The sequence below is a fragment of the Micropterus salmoides genome, unplaced genomic scaffold (assembly GCF_014851395.1).
Source record: "Micropterus salmoides isolate LMB-PRFRI ecotype aquatic unplaced genomic scaffold, ASM1485139v1 Ms_hic_scaffold_18, whole genome shotgun sequence".
Classification (NCBI taxonomy): domain Eukaryota; kingdom Metazoa; phylum Chordata; class Actinopteri; order Centrarchiformes; family Centrarchidae; genus Micropterus; species Micropterus salmoides.
Genome location: NW_024040928.1, coordinates 24,089,971 through 24,110,453, shown reverse-complemented (window position 1 = coordinate 24,110,453; position 20,483 = coordinate 24,089,971). Strand labels below are relative to the sequence as shown.

At 39.1% G+C, this 20,483-nt stretch overlaps 1 protein-coding gene across 6 annotated transcripts in view; it reads right to left on the bottom strand.

The window, feature by feature from the left end:
* Positions 1-8,809, bottom strand: part of fam184a (family with sequence similarity 184 member A) — a 144,262-nt gene extending 135,453 nt beyond the window's left edge. For all 6 annotated transcript variants that reach the window (XM_038727525.1, XM_038727529.1, XM_038727526.1 and 3 more), the window contains exon 1: positions 8,142-8,809. In XM_038727525.1, the coding sequence (XP_038583453.1) occupies positions 8,142-8,303 (162 nt within the window). In that variant the 5' untranslated portion in view covers positions 8,304-8,809. The remainder of the gene's footprint in view (positions 1-8,141) is intronic.
* Between the last annotated feature and the right edge of the window lie 11,674 nt (positions 8,810-20,483).

Genomic DNA, 20,483 nt, shown 5'->3' with positions numbered 1-20,483 from the left:
AGTGATGACTGCTGTAAGCAAAATGCAATTAGAGATCTTCTTCTGCAAACATTGTTATTAGAGACCTGTCTCCAATGCATAGAGGTCTTAAAAAGGCCCACATTATATTCACTCTAATTGGGTACAGGTCCTGGCTAAAAATTATACATCCCATATGTAATGAAAACACATCAAAGAAAGACTTTGTGAAACTGAAAACTGAAATGCTGCAGATGTTCCTCTTAGTCTTAAAAGCACATCTGAATGACACTCCTGAAGTGGTAAACAAAGGGTTAACCGTTAGTTTCGGGTGCTTCTTTGTCTGTCTCTCCCATCAGGAACAAAAAATAGAAACCAGTGAGTAAAGACAGGTCCCTGGTGGCCATGCAGACTCACACTGCTGCCAAGAAACAAAGAGAAAGTCAAAGCAGACTTTAGCCTCTCAAATCCAGATGCATACTCCACAAACAATGTCTGCCAAAAAGCTCCCTTTTCTACTTAAATGTGTGGGCTGGTGTCAAGTTGGGAAGTCTAGACTTGCAGTGGCTTTCAGTCAAAATCCGTTTTTGAAGGCGGATTCAGGTATTTACCCATTTAAAGTATTGAAAAGTAAGACCTATATACACTGTTGAACATTTATAAATCAGTATAGGATCATTTAATGCAAAAATATTACATTAGATCATACCTTCTGATTTATTTGTCCTTCAATTAGTGGGTTAAAACCAAACACATCCTGGCAGGTTCTTTGGCTGAAATAAATATAATAAATAGGAACAGAGAGAGGAAGACAGAAGCACCATGTGCTTATTAACGCAACTTAATTACTTTTTCCACATTAAGGCTGTTATGTATACAGGTTTATACCTTTAATTTTCTTTTATCCTCCTGATTTTATTCATTTCAGAATGCATGCCTAACAACCTACAGTTTCTCTTCCAACTCTAATGGCGTGGACATGTTGTATATCTACAAACACAACTCTGCACAGCTGCTGTTGCCCACAAGCTGCTGCCTTTCAATATGGCCACCAGAAGGACTGTTCCATCACCTGAAAGCTCTCACAGTTAAACAATTCTGTGCAGAGCGAGGCTTGTTGCAGGCAATTTATGGCAAAGCAATGATGTGTTACATACTGCTGGCCCATTACTGGCTCATAGAGGAGAAGGAAATATCCTGTTCTTAGCCATGTTTTGTTTCTTCACAAATGCTTCAGCTTTGAACAAGCTAAAATCTCACTAAGCGAAGACAGATTCCTCCTCCTCTGCCTAACAGCAATGAACACAGAAAGCAAGGATATTACAAAGGAAGTGGAGAAAGAGGATAGAGGAGCAGACAGGTGTAAAACACCTGATGGTTCATTTTAAAGGAAAAAATTATGATTAGATCAGCGTCGTCTCTCTTTCTGTGTATAAACAGCTTTTTAACAGGGATTTCTTTTCAAATATCAACAGTCATATTTTTGATGGAATATAGCTCAAAGAAGCACGTAAAAAGAAAGCTTCTACAAAATGAATACAATACCAACAATACTATTTGACAGTGTGATGGATTTAGTAGTGGAAAAAGTAGTAAGTAGTGAAAAGCCAATATCGTTGATTAAAGCCACTAGTATTTACTATATTGTTATACAATGAATGCAATTTCATAACCTAAAAACCTTACATTAACATTAGTCATTCAGTGAATCTTACAGTCTGTTGAGTACAATCCCAACACACCACGCTGGAATGAGTTCTCAGGTCAGACATCTCATAAAAGTAATAATAAAAACACTCTGGCTGTGGTTACAGATAAACCTCTATCATATCGGAGGTGGACGACACTGACGGACCCTTATGAGACTCTCCACAGAGACAACAGAACATTTGTCTGATAAATCAGCCTTCTATAACTGTCCAGTCGAGCATTGGCTCTATGTCTCGCCTTGTTGCTGCAACACGATTGGCTGGTGCATCAGCCAACTGCAACAGGCCAGAGAAGAGTAGTAGAAATGTGGCTTCTGGCTGTCCGAAAGGCAGAGGAAACATTCAAGGTCAAACATTAAGAATGACTCATCAAATCATCCTCCATACACACCTCGCGAATCTATGAGCCACCGTGTATGTGTGTCTGTGTAAGTCAACAGGCTTGTCGGGAGTATTTTATTTGTACTAGATAGTGCTTGAGGCCAATATCCCTCTCTCTTCCCCTATCTTTCTCCCTCTCTCTCTGTATATATGTGTATGTGCATGTGTGTGTGTGTGTGTGTATGTGTGTGTGTGTGTGTGTGTGTGTGTGTGTGAGCGTATCTTAATGAAATCTGACGGAGAATTGTGACAATCAGTAAAGGAGCATCCTGCAGAGGTTAATAAGCTGTACTCCTCACAGCAGCAGCAAGCGACCATGTACACACACACACACACACACATCTCCCCTGTGTTTGTATTCTCCTAAAATTATATTTAGACATTACAAAGTTGATATTCCTGGCCAGTACTTTCAGCTACTGTGATGGGCAATCCAGTTTGTCACCTCCAGAAAAGACTCTCAGGACTGAAACGGTGACATCACTGCTCGTCGCACTTCATGTTTTCTGCAATAAATAACAGCTTGTAATGAGATGTCAAGTCGGCTTGTTTTGTCGTCTCTCATGCACTGCATCTTTTACACCACTCACACACTTAAGAGCAATTATTCTCCATGAAATATGTAGAGGTGCATTAAATGCTGGGTCTAAAAAAGACCACCAAAAATCTCTTTGCGCAAAATGTAACATCTCAACAGCTAATTCACAGTAGCTGATTCTAATCTGTGTCTTGGGAAGATTCTTGAATTTTCTGTTCAATTAAGAGGATGTTATCAAGGTTTTAATAACCCAAGAATCCTCATTTGTTTTGCCACATTTAGACTTGGATTATTGTAACAACATCAACAGATCGAGAGGTGAGAGTAGCAGTAATAGCAAAAAGTTTTATTACGACTAATAATACTTAGGAGTAATTACAGTATCAGCAGCAGCAGTGGATATTGTAGTGGTAGGGGTATTTTCCACTTAATTTGTTTGACAGTTCTATCAGGAAAATGATATATTTATATTTAAAAATATACTTTTTTTTTTTTTTTTTTTTTTCAAAATTAAACATCTGGCACAAAATGCAATGGCAACACAAACTGCAGCTTTGGTGTTGAATGAGCAGTATTGGCCTGGATGGGATCTACTTTATTCCCAAGTCTGGCGTCATGTTGCTCTGACCATCTGCTCTCTAACCCTACCCTGGCTACACAGATCACTGCACTACCACCCCTGGATTATGGTATCAACACACAGACACACATGCACACACACACACATGCATCTTGGCTTTAATGTTGCTGCCAAGTGATGACAGCGTATTTGTGTGTTTTCAGCAGTATTTTCAGCCAATACAGTCACTCTGTGAACGGGACTTCTGCTGATAAAAGGTCCTATTTCTCAGATTTTAGCCTATAGACTATTATCTGTCAATATTTCTATTTCAATGTTTCTATCCACTAGAAATATTTCTTTCCTGCAACAGTTTCTGTAAATTAAAATTTTTTGGTGGTCTTTGGGAAGAAGCACAGGCAGAGAAAGGAGCAACACTTGACAGTTTTGAGATGATGGATGCATGAAGAGAATAACACCAAAACCTCTCATTATTTCAGTTTGCTTTGCACTACAAAGTGGAATCATCATTTATAATGTTTCACTGGATTCCAGTAGTTTCTTTCTTTTCGTTTCAATTTTAAAAAATGCCAATATCTGCGGGTTGGACTTTATCTGTACACCCACATATTGGTATAGTTGATTCCACAGTATCTGCAGTATCTGCTACACAATTTCATAAAGAACTGACAGAGCCTAGACTTAGAAAAGCTTCAGGAATATTGAAGAGCAGGCAGAAGGATTTCGGCAGAGTTTTTAATGTTGTGGTTAAAAAGTAGTTTTTCAAATGTATTCTTCATCATTTGAATCCTACTTTGCTGAAATGTTATATGTGCACGATGATGCTGATGGTGCTGCAGCGCTACAGAATATGACTTGCAAACACTGTACACACACACACACACACACACAAATACACACTACAGTATTTCACTACCTCTGTCTCTTTCAATCCCTTCGTCCAGAAATACATGGAGAGCTCAGAGGTCTATTTCTGACTCACTTTGACAGTAAAGTCAGTCAGGCATTGCTGATGACACACATCTGCGCGTGCACACACACACCCTAGGCTAGGTAATACATTTTGTTATAAGGCATTCTCCTGACTATGCAGAATGACATGCAGTGCTCTCTGTTTCCCAGTGCTCTGACAACAACCAGAAACTTCAGTCCTGATTCACTGTGGACAGGCTACAAAATGAGCCTTATTCCTTCACAAATCCACGGCCACTTCTTACATGCCACTGCCCTGAATTATAATTTATATAAAACTTGTTGCCATAGCAGCAAAAACCCTACATCGCCGTCTTTCTGACGGAGGCACTACAATAAAGGCAAAACCATCAGAGGGTATAACTTGTGAAATACAGGCTTTCCAAAATATGACAGCAAAATCCTCGCAGAGCCTGAACTACACAAAGGGCCGGAAAGCAGCTTTGTGGGATTAAAAATTACTGCAACGAGTCTTAAATAACAGTGGCAGCAAACAAGTCTTGCATCACGAATCATGAAAGTCAATGCCGCAGGAGAGTAGCGATCAATGACTGACTTACTGACAATGCATGAACTGCAAAAGAGTATAGAGCCACTGTTTGCGTCACAGCTAGGCCATAGGTGCACTGAACTTACAACACTGCTGTAGACTGTACGTTCGTCTGTGCGCCAGTCACTTTTTTTCCCTTGGTACTCTTCTTATGTATTGGTGCAGTACTAAAGAGCAGATAATCATCGGAAATCAGAATCAAAAGAGAAATGGGCCAGTCAAAATGCCCCAAAACATAACAAGGGAAGGAAATAGAAATATATAAGCCCGTCCTACAGATGCCTCAATCGATCTCGAGTCACCCTCAGACACAGCAAGGCTGGGAAAAAACGGAAATCATTCAGCCTATAATGTGTCCGAGAGATGCTCAGAGAGGTTTCAAGGTTGCTGTTTATTCCTGAACGCGACTCTCGCTCCACAGAGATCAGCGGTCAGCGTGAGCAGATGGCCTGCATTGCTGTCGGCCTATTCCCCTGCTTTGCTGTGGCCTAATACAACAAGGCACGGAGATACGAGGCTCAGATGTGATGCCTGTGGGAATGTGTGGGAAGCATGTGACTTGACATATGAAAATACCATTCACTATTGTTTTTGGTGGCAAATACTAGTTGGAAATACAGCTCACCTAAGCTTTTACCTGGTACTATTCTGATGCCATCGTCAAGGAAAGAAATAAATGTAATTAGGTTTAATATTGCATTACTATTTCAAATAAAGCTGGTAAAATGTGGACTTTTCATAAGCAATTATGTAAAGTTCTTATTTTTCCTTATCCAATGATTTATTTGATTCATTTCTTTGTTGGGTCTAACATAAATGTCTGCAAAAACCAATAGTAAAGGCATTCAAAACTATGTGAAACTCAACTCAGTAACCTGTGATGAAGTCATTCGTCTGCCCAACCCCTTCATAACCACAGAAAGCTGAGATGTCACATCGACAAACACAAAAAAGCTCTTTACACAGCTTTATAGCAAGACGAATGTTAATATTTGAGTTTTAAATTGCACAATGGAATACAAATAATCCTTGGCAGAGGTTTACAAAAGCATTAGTGTTCAGATTCCAAGACACTGATGCTACTATATGCTTGGCCTATCCCTCAAAGAGATGAACTGAAATGTGAAAAAATTAAATTGTGCATAATAATGCTTATTTAGCACAGCTGGTGAGGCAGCTCTACTTTAATGTCTTGTGCATCATTTTTCCCAATAAGCACGATCTTAGGTGCTTTTTTTTGGGTGTTGTTATTTGGCATTGTTCTGTGCCCTTTCGGTAATTTGCAGGTCAAAATAAATCTACACATCTACGTTAAAACATGGCTAAATGTTTTCTCAAGGAGGTAAAGTCATGCTGTAAATGCTGTATCCCAGCGTTAACAAACCAATGTTTATCAGGCTTGTATTCTGAATTCTGCAAAGCAAATCTAAATTTAGACACTGCATTTCAATCCCAAAATTACTTCTAATTGGTGTTAATTTAATTATTGAGAGTATTAAACTTAGTTATTTCACACAGTTGTTTTCTTGTGATGGCATCAGAATACAGTATATTTATTCATTTAGCTGACGCTTTTATCCAAAGTGACTTACAATTGCTATACATGTCAGAGGTCGCACACCTCTGGACCTCAAGTGTCTTGCTCAGGACACAATGGTGGATGGGTCACAGCGGGGAGTTGAACCTGGGTCTCTCACACCAAAATCATAGTCTTATCCATTGCGCCATCGCATCCCACTAGCATAGAGCATAAAATCTCAGAGATTTCTAGATTATAGTTGGTTAAGTAATGAGCAGGGATCAAGGTGTGTGGGCATGACTGTATAAAAATATATCTGTTGGTTGAAATCGTTGTATAGTATGCCTATGTAACAGGTATACTGGATGGTATAAGAGAATTAGCCAACAAGGTGAAAAATAATTTTTTTGTCATTTCAATGTGACTTTAAACAGCCCGTACTGCACTAAAGGCTTGGCACACACCTAGCCCAAGGCTGCTGAATTATGCTTTTTTTTCAGCCTCCACTTCCTCAGCACAAAGAAAAATACTGAGAGCACAAATGTTAGTGTCAGTAGTGAATCCTTGGAGGATATAACCGACTGAAGGTGTCAAACCCTTCAGTGGCAAAGAGGAGGCATCTCTAAAAAGCCACCTGGAAACGTGCAAGGCACCGGTACAGCTACAGCTTGATGATAATGATATACTGGAGCCACAAACATGCTTTGACCCTGGGTGAATGTTGTGGAGAGGTTTGTTACTCTGTGTTAGAAGTTGAAACCCTGTCATTTTGGCAAGTGATAGATGAAACACTGCTCCTCGGGGCAGACAGCATTTGAAATGCCCTTGAAAGGTAAGGTTGGTGTAGAAATTATACATCTTAGTCAGCTGGGCCAAAGCAAATAAAATCTTTAACTGAACTAATTCCTGTTAATGAGCTCCTAAATCTAATACAGTATATAAACAGTACATATAGATTTCTGAAAGATACCATGCTGTATGCATAAATATTTAACTGTAATGTACATCAAAAGGCACACAAAAATTCTAATTCAACACACATACACTCAGGCATAACTACAGGGAAATTGCAAGACATGGAATAAAATATTATAGGCCTAAATAAGCTAATAAGGAGGGGGTACAGGGAATTGTACGACTGTAATGGAATATTCAATGCCCAGTTACCGACAATCCTGTCTCATATTCAAATACTGCTAGTCATCATGAGGAATCAAAGTTTGGAGGAAGTGCTTTATTTAGCTGCATAACTTAAAAGCCCCCCAGAACAACATTTCCACAGGCAAGTTAAACAAAATGCCAGCACAGTGTGTGTTGAAATAGGTGGTCAATGACTTATCTGATAATTGTCGTGGCTAATGACCTGCTATTGATGGATGCTGCACCCGAACAGACAGGGTTCGCCCTCAGGCAGCTCTTTCCTCCCGTTCTTTCTAGTGAGAACAAGAATTTTCTCCAAACTCCGTTGACTGATTGCAGTTTTAGGATTCTCTTACGCGTGTTTTTATCACTTGTCTTGAGATATTTTAATAAAAAACAGTAGCTGAAGTTGTATTCGGCATTTTTCAAGTACATAGCATGTAATTTTATTTTTTATTAAAATACGACTTGAATCTTTAGTTCACCGGATTCCGTTTCCATCCACCAAAACACGGCTGTATTGAACATTGTGAACCAAAAGTAAAAGCTGATTATTTTTTGCAAGAGAAATACAGCTTTTTGTGTTACATCAACGCTGAAAGCTCTAGAAGACTTGTGAAATTCAGACAGAAATCTAAATCTTGTTTTACCTATAGAAATGTCGCCAATAAGAGATGGAGTACTAAATAAGCAAAATTCCAACGGAGTTTGGTGCCCAGTTCTCACACAGGGTACAGGGTTTAACCCAAGGGTTGATCCACTGCTCAGGGAGAGTGAAGAATAGGCCTCCTTACCTTAGTTAGCTGTGCTATTTTCTTGCTCATCTTCAGGTGCAGGTCTTGGGTATATTCCAGGGCGATGCCGGTCGGAAAGGACATGCTGGATGCCGATGTGGGAGTAAATTTCCCCTGACCGGCAGGGCAGTAATACTGCTGCCAACCCGACCCAGTCGCCATCTTCACTACGATGCTTTAGATGCTTAAGAGAGATGTGGGTTGTAATAATAAACTGGACGCTGCTATTGAGACGACCAGCGAGCTGTGGAGCGGACTGGGACAGTTTCGGGTTTTTGCCGAGACTCAACAAAAAAATATCAAATATATGAAGCCTTTTTAGCCCACATACTGTCAAAAATGGGTTTCATTTTGTTCGTCTCTGGATAATAACACACCAAATGGTGAAATTTGTAAATTTAAGCCCAAGAAACGTTAGCTACTACCATCTTTCAGCGGTCCGAGGTGCGGGTCCTGTCTGCTGTCACCTGGCGCTGATGTGAAGCTGACTGGCTCCCGGTCGGTCACCTTGATACCGAAATTTCTCAACGGGAGCCGTTAAGAGTGATTCCCACTCGGTGCATTCCGGCTACATTGACTGAGAGTGTGTAGAGATTGAAGGTATGTGTGTGTTTGTGGCAGAGAGAGAGAGAGTAGGACAGGCTCAGCGGTTGGCTGCTGCTCCTCTGTTACCATGGATCACCTCAACACTTCATGCTGCATTCACGTAGGATGGGAGCAGCGCTGCGTTCACGTGCTGTCGGACAGAATCTTTAACAGGGAAAGTGCGCGCACATAACGGTGAATGTCAGACGTGTTCAAGGTGTGGGTGTTTGACTGACGTCACGATTCTTATAAATATGTATATGTATGAGGAAACGAGAATGAAGTCAATGTGACGAGAATAAAGTCAAACTGACAAGAATAAAGTTGAACTGACGAGAATAAAGTTGAACTGACGAGAATAAAGTTGAACTGACAAGAATAAAGTTGAACTGACGAGAATAAAGTTGAACTGACAAGAATAAAGTTGAACTGACAAGAATAAAGTTGAACTGACGAGAATAAAGTTGAACTGACAAGAATAAAGTTGAACTGACGAGAATAAAGTTGAACTGACAAGAATAAAGTTGAGGAGAATCAAGTCAAAATAATCAAGTTGATATGAGGAGAATCAAGTCAATATGACGAGAATAAAGTCAAACTGATGAGAATAAAGTTGAAATTATGAGAATAAAGTCGAACTGATGAGAATAAAGTTGAAATTCTGAGAATAAAGTCGAACTGATGAGAATAAAGTTGAACTGACGAGAATAAATTTGAGGAGAATCAAGTCAAAATAATCAAGTTGATATGACGAGAATAAAGTCAAACGGATGAGAATAAAGTTGAAATTATGAGAATAAAGTCGAACTGACGAGAATAAAGTCGAACTGACAGAAATAAAGTCCAAATAATGAGAATAAAGATGAAACAACAAGAATAAAATCAAAGTACCCTTTCAACTATATCCTCGCCATTTTGACTTTATTTCCGTCATGTTGAATTTGTCCCAAAATGCCAAAATACTTAATGTGGACCTAATACTCTCACTTACAATTCTTCTGTTTATGTACTGTTTTTCTTTTTATTTCACACTTGCTTTGGCAGTGTAAACGTCTGTTTCCTCATGCCAATAAAGCCAATTTGAACGGAAGTAAATTATAAACAGTAGGTTCAAGTCAATCCGCTGATCTCAATTAGCTCAATTAGCTGGAGTTTCACCCTGTAATTGCATCTATTAGTTCTGTTCAACCAGCCGTATGACTATGACATCATCACAAAAAAGGGAAATAAAATAAGACATTAAGAGAATACAATCCGAACCAAAACGTACATTACAATAAAAATAAGAATCCAAAAATTAACCTATATCCAACAAATCCAATAAATAACCTATTAGGAAAAAGTTATGGATTAAATCTAATTTCATAATCAAGAAGTATAAATGTTTATGTAGGGCATGTTAGAGCACTTTCTACTATCCCCTCCTTTCTGTCAGGGTTGAGATAAAGCAATTCACACATACAATTCACAATGCTGTCATATTGTAGTGGAAGGAGAGGTGGTAAGCTTTCAAAAAATGGGCGGAAGTTAAATTTTATACATAACAGTGTGATGTGTGATATTTGGCTATTCTCACCCTGAGTTGACAAAATGCTTCCGAATGCCACAGGTGACAATTACAGTCATTTTCATGCTCAGTAGAGTAGCAATGTCAGATGTATAACCATATTTCATGGTTATGAAAATCAATACTGGTTACGGCTGTGACAGCTGTATTTTGTCTATGGTTGCTCGTAACATTAATGCATTTACTATAAGCAGTCTTCATCTATAATGATAATATTATTCAAAGTTGGATAAACCTCAGCTTCACAATAAGTATATCTAAATCTACTGTATTTAAATTGATAATTACATTACTATTAACCTTTTGTTTTATATTAAATATTTTTAATGTTGCATGACCCTGCACAGATAAGCGGTTATAGATAATGGATGGATGGATTATCAATGTAACTAATAAAGCATGATGCTTAATAGTCCTAGATGTTTAAATCCATGTGCACAAAGCTCAAAATGACAGACAAACAATTTGCATATACCTCAGCTAAAAGCACACATGTAACATGACATATCTGTGATTTAGGTATAATGCACCTTTTATACAAAGACAAATACCAAATAATTATACATAAGGCTCATTTTGTAGTTTGTGCCTTGGCTATCCTGGCTGACCTGAAAAAACATGCATTATCATCCAACACCATTGTTTTGTATGAGAGTTTACGAGATAAATGCATACTAAGAACGTTTTCACATTTGCCTGACGTTTTTGGTACATAAATATTTGCTGATCTGTAATCAGAAGACACGGTCATTTCATGTTAAATGGGAAAGATGAGCGTCCAACCTGATCCTCTTCCCCTCAGCTTTCATTGCATGTTTTCATAAAGATTAAAACCTGGTCCACCATCTGGTCTGCAAATGAATGTTAACACTCAACATGCCACTTCCCATTTACTGTAGCTCCACAGAGGTCATAAAACAAGACAACCAAATGTTACAAAAAAGATGGTACTCCTCCTAATCTAAACTACTTCTTCTAAATAAAACAGGTCATATGAAGTACACGGTTCTTCCAAGGAACATGAATGCACCAAGTTGAATTTTAATGACATCACTTCATATATCAAAGCTTAACTGAAGTGAAATAAAAAATTTTATCTGACTGGAATGGCTGCAGGCAGTAGGGGAGACCGGTATGGTTGTAACATGGGCAAAGTTGTAACAACACCAGTTCCACCAATGAGTGATAAGGTAGGAGTCATGAGATCATTTCAGTTCATTTCATTTCGCCAGAAACACAGTGATCACAATGTTGCCTAGTAAACCAAAATCTGGTTTTCAAAAAAGGAAAGAGAGGAAAGACAAAGGAAAGGATGCCAATCTATAACCCAGTTTTTCACCAAGAAAGGTGGGCAGCCTTTAGTCTGCGACTGGTGTTAACCTGTTGGCTTAATGTACCAGCACCCCAGTCTGCCCATAACTGTAGCCTCCCTGTCCCAGTGAAGAAGGTGAGCAGCATGGTGTTAATGACGTGCCAGGTAGCATCATTCCAGGGAGTCTGTAGGGATTTCTCTGTCTCTCTTGCTCTATTTATCATAACAATAAAGAAAATGAAATGTTTATTAATGACAGAAATTCAAACAAATTATTTTCTCACATAATGATCATTTTGAAATAAAATGATAAACAACCTTCTGTTTGTACTGGATGCTGGACAGTTGGAAACAGTGAGTAGCTTACCTCAGCCTGCATGTAATTTACAGACAATATTAAAATAATCCAGTTTGATACGTTCAATTAGATTTAATTATGGCCGTTAAATGACAGCTAATTTTACTATAAAAATACATTGAGACTGTAAAAGATTGCCGTAAGGACGTTTTTATGGTGGCTTTTAATCTTGCATCAAATAGTGAACTGCATACTGTATGCAGACTTGCATGTACAAATCACCAGCAGTAAATATTGTGCTAGTACTAGTACTGAACTACAAGAAACAAGACTATTGCAAGCCTTTAATTAGAGTGATGTAAAGCTTTTGATGGGACAGTTAGGTCCTATAGATGTGGTGAAAACAGCTGCACTGATACTATGTACCGGTGCGTACCAATTAGATTTTTTGTCATGGGGCCCAAAGTTTCTGCTGGTGCCGCTGGCTCCATCTGAAAAGTAAAATAAAATACAGTTAAGTGATGTATGAGGTCCCAAATAATCATAAAATCATAGAAGTTTAGTAGACAAAATATTAAAGGGGAGCAAGTTATATACTGACGTGCTAGTTAAATTGATGTTTTCTCTGGGTTCCTCCTCACACTGAATAGGATTTCTTCAGGTGTGCTGTAGGATTTTGGTTCATTTAACAATTGCCTCTGCAACGGAGGAAACTCTGATTTCCAATTCTGCAAAATACACTTTTTACCTGCAAGTAATATGAAATATTTTTCAGTAAAGCTTGCTCCTAGAGTTCGTATATACCTCCCAGAATCCATATCCTTGGATCAGGGGAATCTTGACATTTGTAGCTTTTGAAGCTACATTAATTTTGTATTTCCAATAGGTTTCTGAAAAAACTGATTCTGAGGTAAGAAAGTAATTTTTTTGACCAAGAATATATTTTGTTTAGTATCTATTCTTTTGCAGATAAAATTGTTTGACTTACATTAGATTGAATTGTAGTTTCTTACCTGTGATCCCCTGATAATTTCAAACCATCATACTAATACAGCTAGCTAAACAATGGCTGAGAGGGATGGAATGGGTTGTAACACTTCTTTAAAAACCATCCCTTGTAAGCAGTGCTTGAAGTGGACCCCCCCACACACACACACACCCACCCCCACACTATCCTCAACCTTAAGGTGACACTAGGTTTGTGAGCTGGAATGGTGATCGTTTTGTTGCAGTGTTGTATATTATGTGGGTCACGTTAGTTACAGCGACTGAGAGGTGGAGAAGCTGTGTACCCAAGTATTAGTAAAACCACAATAAACCTAATTCTCACTTTCCTAAAGTTATATCACTTTAAAGATTCACAATGTGAAAAGTACAAGCACACACATGCTGTATACACACACACTTTATAATCACTCTTGTTCACTGGAGCTTGAAGCTAATATGGGGACATTAATTTTTGTCTTTGTCTTGTTGGGGGTCAATAATTCTTTAAACCTTTAAGGACAGTGAAAACTTATTGGTGGTGCTACACACAGTCATAAACACAAACAGTTTGATGTATTCAGTAATTGTTGAAAGCAATGGTAAGTATTCACAGAGTGCATTTATTATCAGGTTAAACAAGAAAGAGCCTCAAGGTCCATCAATAAAAGGGATTAAGCCCCCAGGTGCTGAAATTATTCATTACAGCATACAAGGTTATTACTCGGGCTGTGCTGTTGCTTTATGAGCAGATACCCACAGTAGGGGCAGGGGGCATCAATAAGCTCTGATAAACCCCCTGCATCTACAATCATTTACCACCAAAACCTACAAAGCCTCTGTGCATAAACAGAATAAAACATTCAGGGACAAATTGAAGTAATAGCTGATGACTGACGGTGAAATCTGATCAGCATGATGATTATATGGCTGTAAAATATCATCTTAGAGAGAATACTCCTTCTGAATGTTCTCTGGTGTCTGTTTTTACAGCCACGCCAGCAACATGTCTCTACTGATGGCAACGTTATTTGGTCCAGACTGAATCTTGGCTACTGTTGGATGGATTACGATGGAATATATATGTGACAGACAGTTGTGGTCTTCAAAGAAAGGATTCTAATCATTTTTGTGATTTTTCATCTAGTACCACCAACATATTTCCACTCGTCCAACACTTGTCCAAGACTGTTACAGGATATGTCAGTACTTGACATGACAATGCTAATGTTGCTTACTTATTCACCTTGCAGAGAGTTAGATGAGACAATCAATAGCGCTCTTATGTCTGTGTGAAAAGTGCGGTGCTGCTTAGCTTAACTTAGCATTAAGACGTGGAGCAGGGGGAAAGAGCTAACCTGGCTCCACCCAAAGTTCAAAAATACATTTATCAGTGCCACTAAAGCTCAAATCACAAACTGTTCCTAACAAAGGGTAAAACTTTGCTAACTTTGGGGCGGCTCTGGCTCAGGAGGTAGAGCAGATTGTCTAGGGTTGGCGGTCCAGTCCCTGGCTCCTCTAATTCATGTGCACTTCAGCAAGACACTGAACCCCTGAGTTCCTTTCAACGGGCAGGCTAGCGCCTTGCATGGCGACTCGTGTTGATCTCAGAACACTTAGCTTTGTTCTGCCACCAAAGAACCAAATGTTATCTAATGTCTGGCTCATAAATGGCTGCCAGATTTGGTTTGGGAAAATCAGCTCCACTTAGCATGACTTGTGCCAGCCTTTGGAGAGTGTTGGCCTAGTGGACTTGGGCCAAATCTGGTACATCATTAATATAAAGATGCCGAATTTAATGCACTGTTGGGTCAATATAATTTGGCTACCTGGGGAATGATGAAAGCTCATGAAAACATAAGGTAATAAGTATTGGGAGACTCGAAACAGTATTTTGCATGACGCATATTTTAATATTTAATAGCACTCAACCCCACGGTCAACACAGGCTGGGCTATTGTCATTATTTGTCACTGCACTGTGGCTATTTTAGTGAGAAAAACTGTTATTCATTGAGTCCAGACCCTCTGAAGGCCACTTTGCTCTAGCATCATATGTATGTCATTGAGGTGGACTGCCAGGGGACAGTTATTCCTCTCTCCTCATATCAGTAAATCAATAGAACTAAAATGCACTCAGAGGGAGCAGTCTCCTTGGCTCTCTTTCTCTGTTTTCCAACAAATCCGGTCATCTCGCAGTGACAGGAACAGAATAACATCAACTTTATGTCCTTTCATTTATTAAATCCAGTTTTGGGAGACAAAATCATTTCACAGTAACTGACCACGTACATCAAGATAGCAAGGACCTGGACCACCACACAGTGTAACAACACACTTTGACCAAGGTGACTTTAAGTGTTCTGTTTGTTGCAGCTTGTAAGCATTCAGGTATTCTGCTGTTTGCATGGCCAGTTAGTTGCTGTTTGACAGGGACCTTGGCAATAAGGTGTTTCTGTTAAAATATTGTTAAAAAAGAAACTCTGAAACATTACGGCATAGTGATGAAAATGCAGTCAACATTGACTTTTGTCTGGCTTTTTAAACAGTCAGAAGTCAGACATAAGATTTGCATGCTGCCAGATTTGCCAGGTTAGCTGTACTTACCTAATGAAAAGACATTTGTAAATGTACTATTTTTTCTTTATACTAGTTGATATAACTGTTTCCTTCTTGGATTATTTATTTATGTGATTTGTGCATTGTATTTTACTGATTTTTCTGATTCAATATTCCCTTACATAAAACGTATGAATATTGTAATATTACAAATTGTTTCTGTATATTTTATATTTTTATTAGAAATATTGGCATACTTTATGTCCATATCATGTATCAGACATTGTTACCCAGCACTGCTCTTATTGGTCCAGTCTGAGAGTAGATTGACTCTTGATGCAGATCACCATCACCTGTGATGGATGTGTTTCTGTTGATGTATATTACTTGTCATCATTGTTATATACCTGCATGAAATATTCAATTGATTTGAAAGGATCATGTCACAAGAAGCCACATGAAGGACATGCGGGACTGTAGGGTCACAAGTGGCCCCCTTTATGTTTATTAAATAGTCACTTAACTGTGTGGATCAAGGGAGAGATGGATGTTAAAGCCACAGCTTTTCTTTCCGAGTTGGTGTTTATCACCTGAAATAATTCAAATTTAAACACACAAACATGGAGAGTGCTAGTGGTTCCCCTGAGCCGTGGGTCTGCGGTCCTGTACCATGAAAGATGTCGTCAACCAAACCCTGCAGCAGCTGTGTTAATCAGTGGCAACAGCTGCTGTGGTGTTTGGTTGGAGTGAAATGGAACGTAAACAGAAGAGGTTTCAGGGAACGTTAGCAGCGGTATTGTAGTCGAAGGGAAAAGCGGGCAGATTATCATTAGTATTTTTAATGTTGGAGGAAAGGGGGGATAGACTCCCTTGTGTCACAACAATAAAGTGGCAACAAGGGAAAGAACCAAATGCATACATGCTAATTTCAGTGATCATTGATATCAAAAGGCTTACAGACAGACACAGGTTTAGAGGCAGGTATAGATATGCATACAGGCGGGTCCCAGTACATGTAGACAAGCAGGAGATAGGCAGGCAGACAGGTTCAGGTAGTTTGAAAGTAAAGAAACGATGCGACATGGCAATCTAATAAAGGAACAACAAGTGCACCCATGTATGCAGTGAGTGATTGATGAGGGAATGAGATGCAGCAGGGTGTTAGACGCTCTACCCTTTTCAGTTTAAATAAATCTTTAACTACATTTTGTCAGGGCTGAACGCACCCCAGATGAGAAAGGTGGGAAGAGGTGTGATGGTGGATGGGGCAGTCAGGTGATGGGGAAAGGAGGGAAAGTCCGAGGGCATCTGGTGGATGGGTTGAAAATGGCAATAAAGGTGGTTGGGGAATAGGGAATGTGGCTGGAGACGAGGGACAGAGAGACGAGGACAAAGAAGCAGTGTGGAGCTGCTTAGCTTAGCATAAAGCCTGGAGGCAGAAGGAAAGTGCTAGCCTGGCTCTAAAGTAAACCTGCTGGCACACTGACAGTTTCACTTTTGATCATTAGAGCTGCATATGTTAAAGTGTGTGAGACAAACGGAAGCGCTCGTGCTGAAAACTTACTGTCGCAGCTGAGAGAATTAAAATACAGACTTTAATAATCGCTCTACCCAGAAGTTATATTTGGAAGTACTGACATGGTTGTAGAGGTTGAGGCTTGATCTTTGTGTTGACAGGCTGTGGTATGAAAAAGGGTGCAGTTACACTCTGAAATGGAAATGACAGCTTACCCAGTGATAGCACTGTGACATTTTTTTTTTCATTAATACATTTTTTATCAGCTAATACATGTTAGCAAATAAGGTTACCTGTATTTTTGTCTTTTCATACTAGATTTTTATGCAGCATGTTTTTGTTTTTTTTAAGGCAGTTGGTTTAAAGTTAAGTTTTTATTGCAGCACTACTTCAAATCACAAGAATATAAAAGTAACTGATGTTGAAAATTTTGCACACACGTTTTTTGGAACACGTTGCACCCAGATTGTCATGTATTTTGATTATGTATGTTATGTAACCTGCTTTCTGACAATGAATGAATCCGTAAATTAAATCAAATGTTTAGGGGGGATTTATGTGAGACTTGGAGGAAGCCATTGCAACAGATAAAGATTGCTGATTGCTGAGTATTGCTGATCTCCCTTTTGGATTAGGGGTGGGTAACTTGCATCAAATAGCAATTTATATCATGATATAGTATATCCATAGAAAGCAATCAGGTATGAATGTCAGTTTGAGGCTAATTTAATGAATTAAAAAGGTTCTTAAAAGGTGTTTTCGCTGTGAAGACTGACTTCTCCCTCACTCTCATTATCTTGGGTGCTCTCCTTTGGACCACTTTAGACAGGACAAATTACACCTTTGTCATTCTTATGCTGCATTCAAGAACACCTTGGAACTCTGAAATTTCCCAGTTGAAATTTCCAACTTCCGACCTCCAAATGTTCCAGGAGCGTGACACCAAAAATGAACAAAAGACATAGCTGCTGGTGTTGTTTCTTTGTCAAGAGTACATTCAGTTGAAACCTCAGCAGCACCCTTGGTGTTAATTAAAAAGATAGCAATTTTAATAAAAAGTAATAAATATACAGTGCTTGTTAACAGTGTACCCGTTACAAAATTCAACAAAAGTATATTTGAAAATGTTTTCACAATTTATGGCAATGTTAATGTTTTTCTGAATTACCATTTGCAAAGATGACTTTCAGAGATTATTTACAGTAACCAGCTACCTTAATAACACAGGGGACATATCTTGGCATCAATTTACATACAGAACGGGTTTTACTATGTGATAGTATGTCTGTGAAGGTTCTCGGTCATCCAGGTCATAGTTATCCAACGATGGTTGAGGTCAAGGGCAACTGGACTAGAAGACGTTTCAAGACATCCAAGAGACTTATTCTGACTGACTGGTAGGGAAACTCAGCTATTTAACCTCTGTGGGATTGTTAGCTAGGATCGTCAATACTGCTGGTTCATTAGTGCTCCTAGCTGTGGTAACAACAGTCGTCATGGTCGTTAGAACCATCCGTGGCCAAGTCTGAACGGCCATCATTAGTATCTTCACCTGAGGCCAAGAGGTAAGTTTGTTGAGATTCTCCTGGGAAGTGATGAAAGGACAGCATTAAGTGGTGGCGTAGACCCCCTCCTCTTTTCAACTACGGCTTCTCAACCCGGGTATAGATGCTTCCCTGACACCACTTTTAAACCATCTATCTTCTCTGTCTAAAATGTGCACCTGGTGGTCCTCAAACGAGCGTCCTTTATCCTAAAACTGCAGAGTCTTGACCTGAGGAGTTGGCCCTTCTGTGTTGAGCCATGCGTTTGTGTAGTGGTTGTTTAGTCTCCCCAACATACAGGTCTGTGCATTCCTCACTGCATTGGACCGCATACACTAGATTGCTTTTCTTGTGTTTGGGTGTGCGGTAGTATGGTAGTATGTATTATTTTAATTAAGTACACGCAAATAGACTTTGTAGCCTTTTAATTTATGGTTTACAATTTACAATGTGTGCTTCCATGGGAGCTGCTACTGTTGTGTGATGTCATTTAACGGCTTTTTTGTGAAGTTGGGGGTTGATATTTTTAGGAACTCTGACTTTGATTGGCGTTCATTGTACTTTTTATAGTTGGCGTTGGAAATTTCCGAGTCCCGAGGTGTCTTGAACACAGCATTAGTACATTGAGGTTTAGTCAGCCAGAATAACTGTAGATGTGTGAAGGGCCCTAACTGTAAATACCTGACAAATCAACATATATTTGATAAATCAGCTTTGCCTGAAAATGGCTTCATATTCAGGCTGTCAATCTGTTTTGAATGTGTGTGTGATGCCAGCGTGTATGTTAAAGAGCGATCACTGTCGTGATTTGTAAATGGGGCATATCCTCATTTAACTTGCTCTTAATGAATAATGAAGAGGGACGTGCTGGCACAGAGAATCTGGTTTCTGGAGATCAGCTTCTTAAATCACAACATGATACAGCAAAGCAAAGTTAATGAAGATGCATTGTGCACGCGCCCGTGTGTGCATACTTGGAACATTGCGTTTGTATTTCCTGACACATGAACGATGACTATGGGAGCAAAACGCGGGAGGTGTGCGGGTATTTTAGAGAAAAATGAAAATGGGGAGAGCTGTGGGAATATGGATTGCATCTGGTGCAATAAAATGATGGACTGCCCTCTATTGTTTTCCATTGTGTACTGGGGATTGATTCTGTAACTGCAAACACATGGGCATACACACACGCACTTACACACACTTGTTTGTCATCCATCTGTGTTTCTATTTTTAGCGGACATAAAATTGAGGCACACATTTCGCTTCACTTCTTCAAGCTTAATAATGGAATATTTTACAGGTTTGAGCTTCCTCTTGCAGAGGGAATAGACTAACACAGACTACCAAAATCCAATTAGGATAGCTCAGTGGCTCACCCAAAAAGTAATAAAGTTGACAACATAATAACCACAACAATCTAATCACTCTTTGCTCACTGAAATACACAGCGTGTGGCGTTAACACTGGAGGGCAAACGATCAACTTGAAACATAATTGCATAACTGCACAGAAGGTTATTGTGTATGCAGGTTTTACCGAGGAAGCACAGTGTTAAATCAATTCAAAGTATATCAGTCAGATCACAGCTGCAGCTCCAGTAAAAAATTATTCATACGGTCCCAAAACATCTGTAACACATTGGATTGTGTGTATTTACAAAGTGGTTACATGCTAATATCGTGCTTTATAGTTATGAAATCAGATACTGCCCAGTGAGTGTGATCACCTCTTACATGTTTTTTTTTTCATATTTTTCCATCAGATCTCTGCCCAAAGAAATCTTTGCAAAGCTAGTGACTGTCTGAATGCTGTTTAAGAGGCTTTTCCACCCTGACAAAGATGCCTCTGGTAGAAATACACATGCAGAATGGCTAATTGATCAATAATTTTGAATGTTTTGGCATGTGAATAGTTAGATTTAAAGATTTACTATCCACAAAATGTACTTCTTATCTTTGGACTTCATGTTAAACAC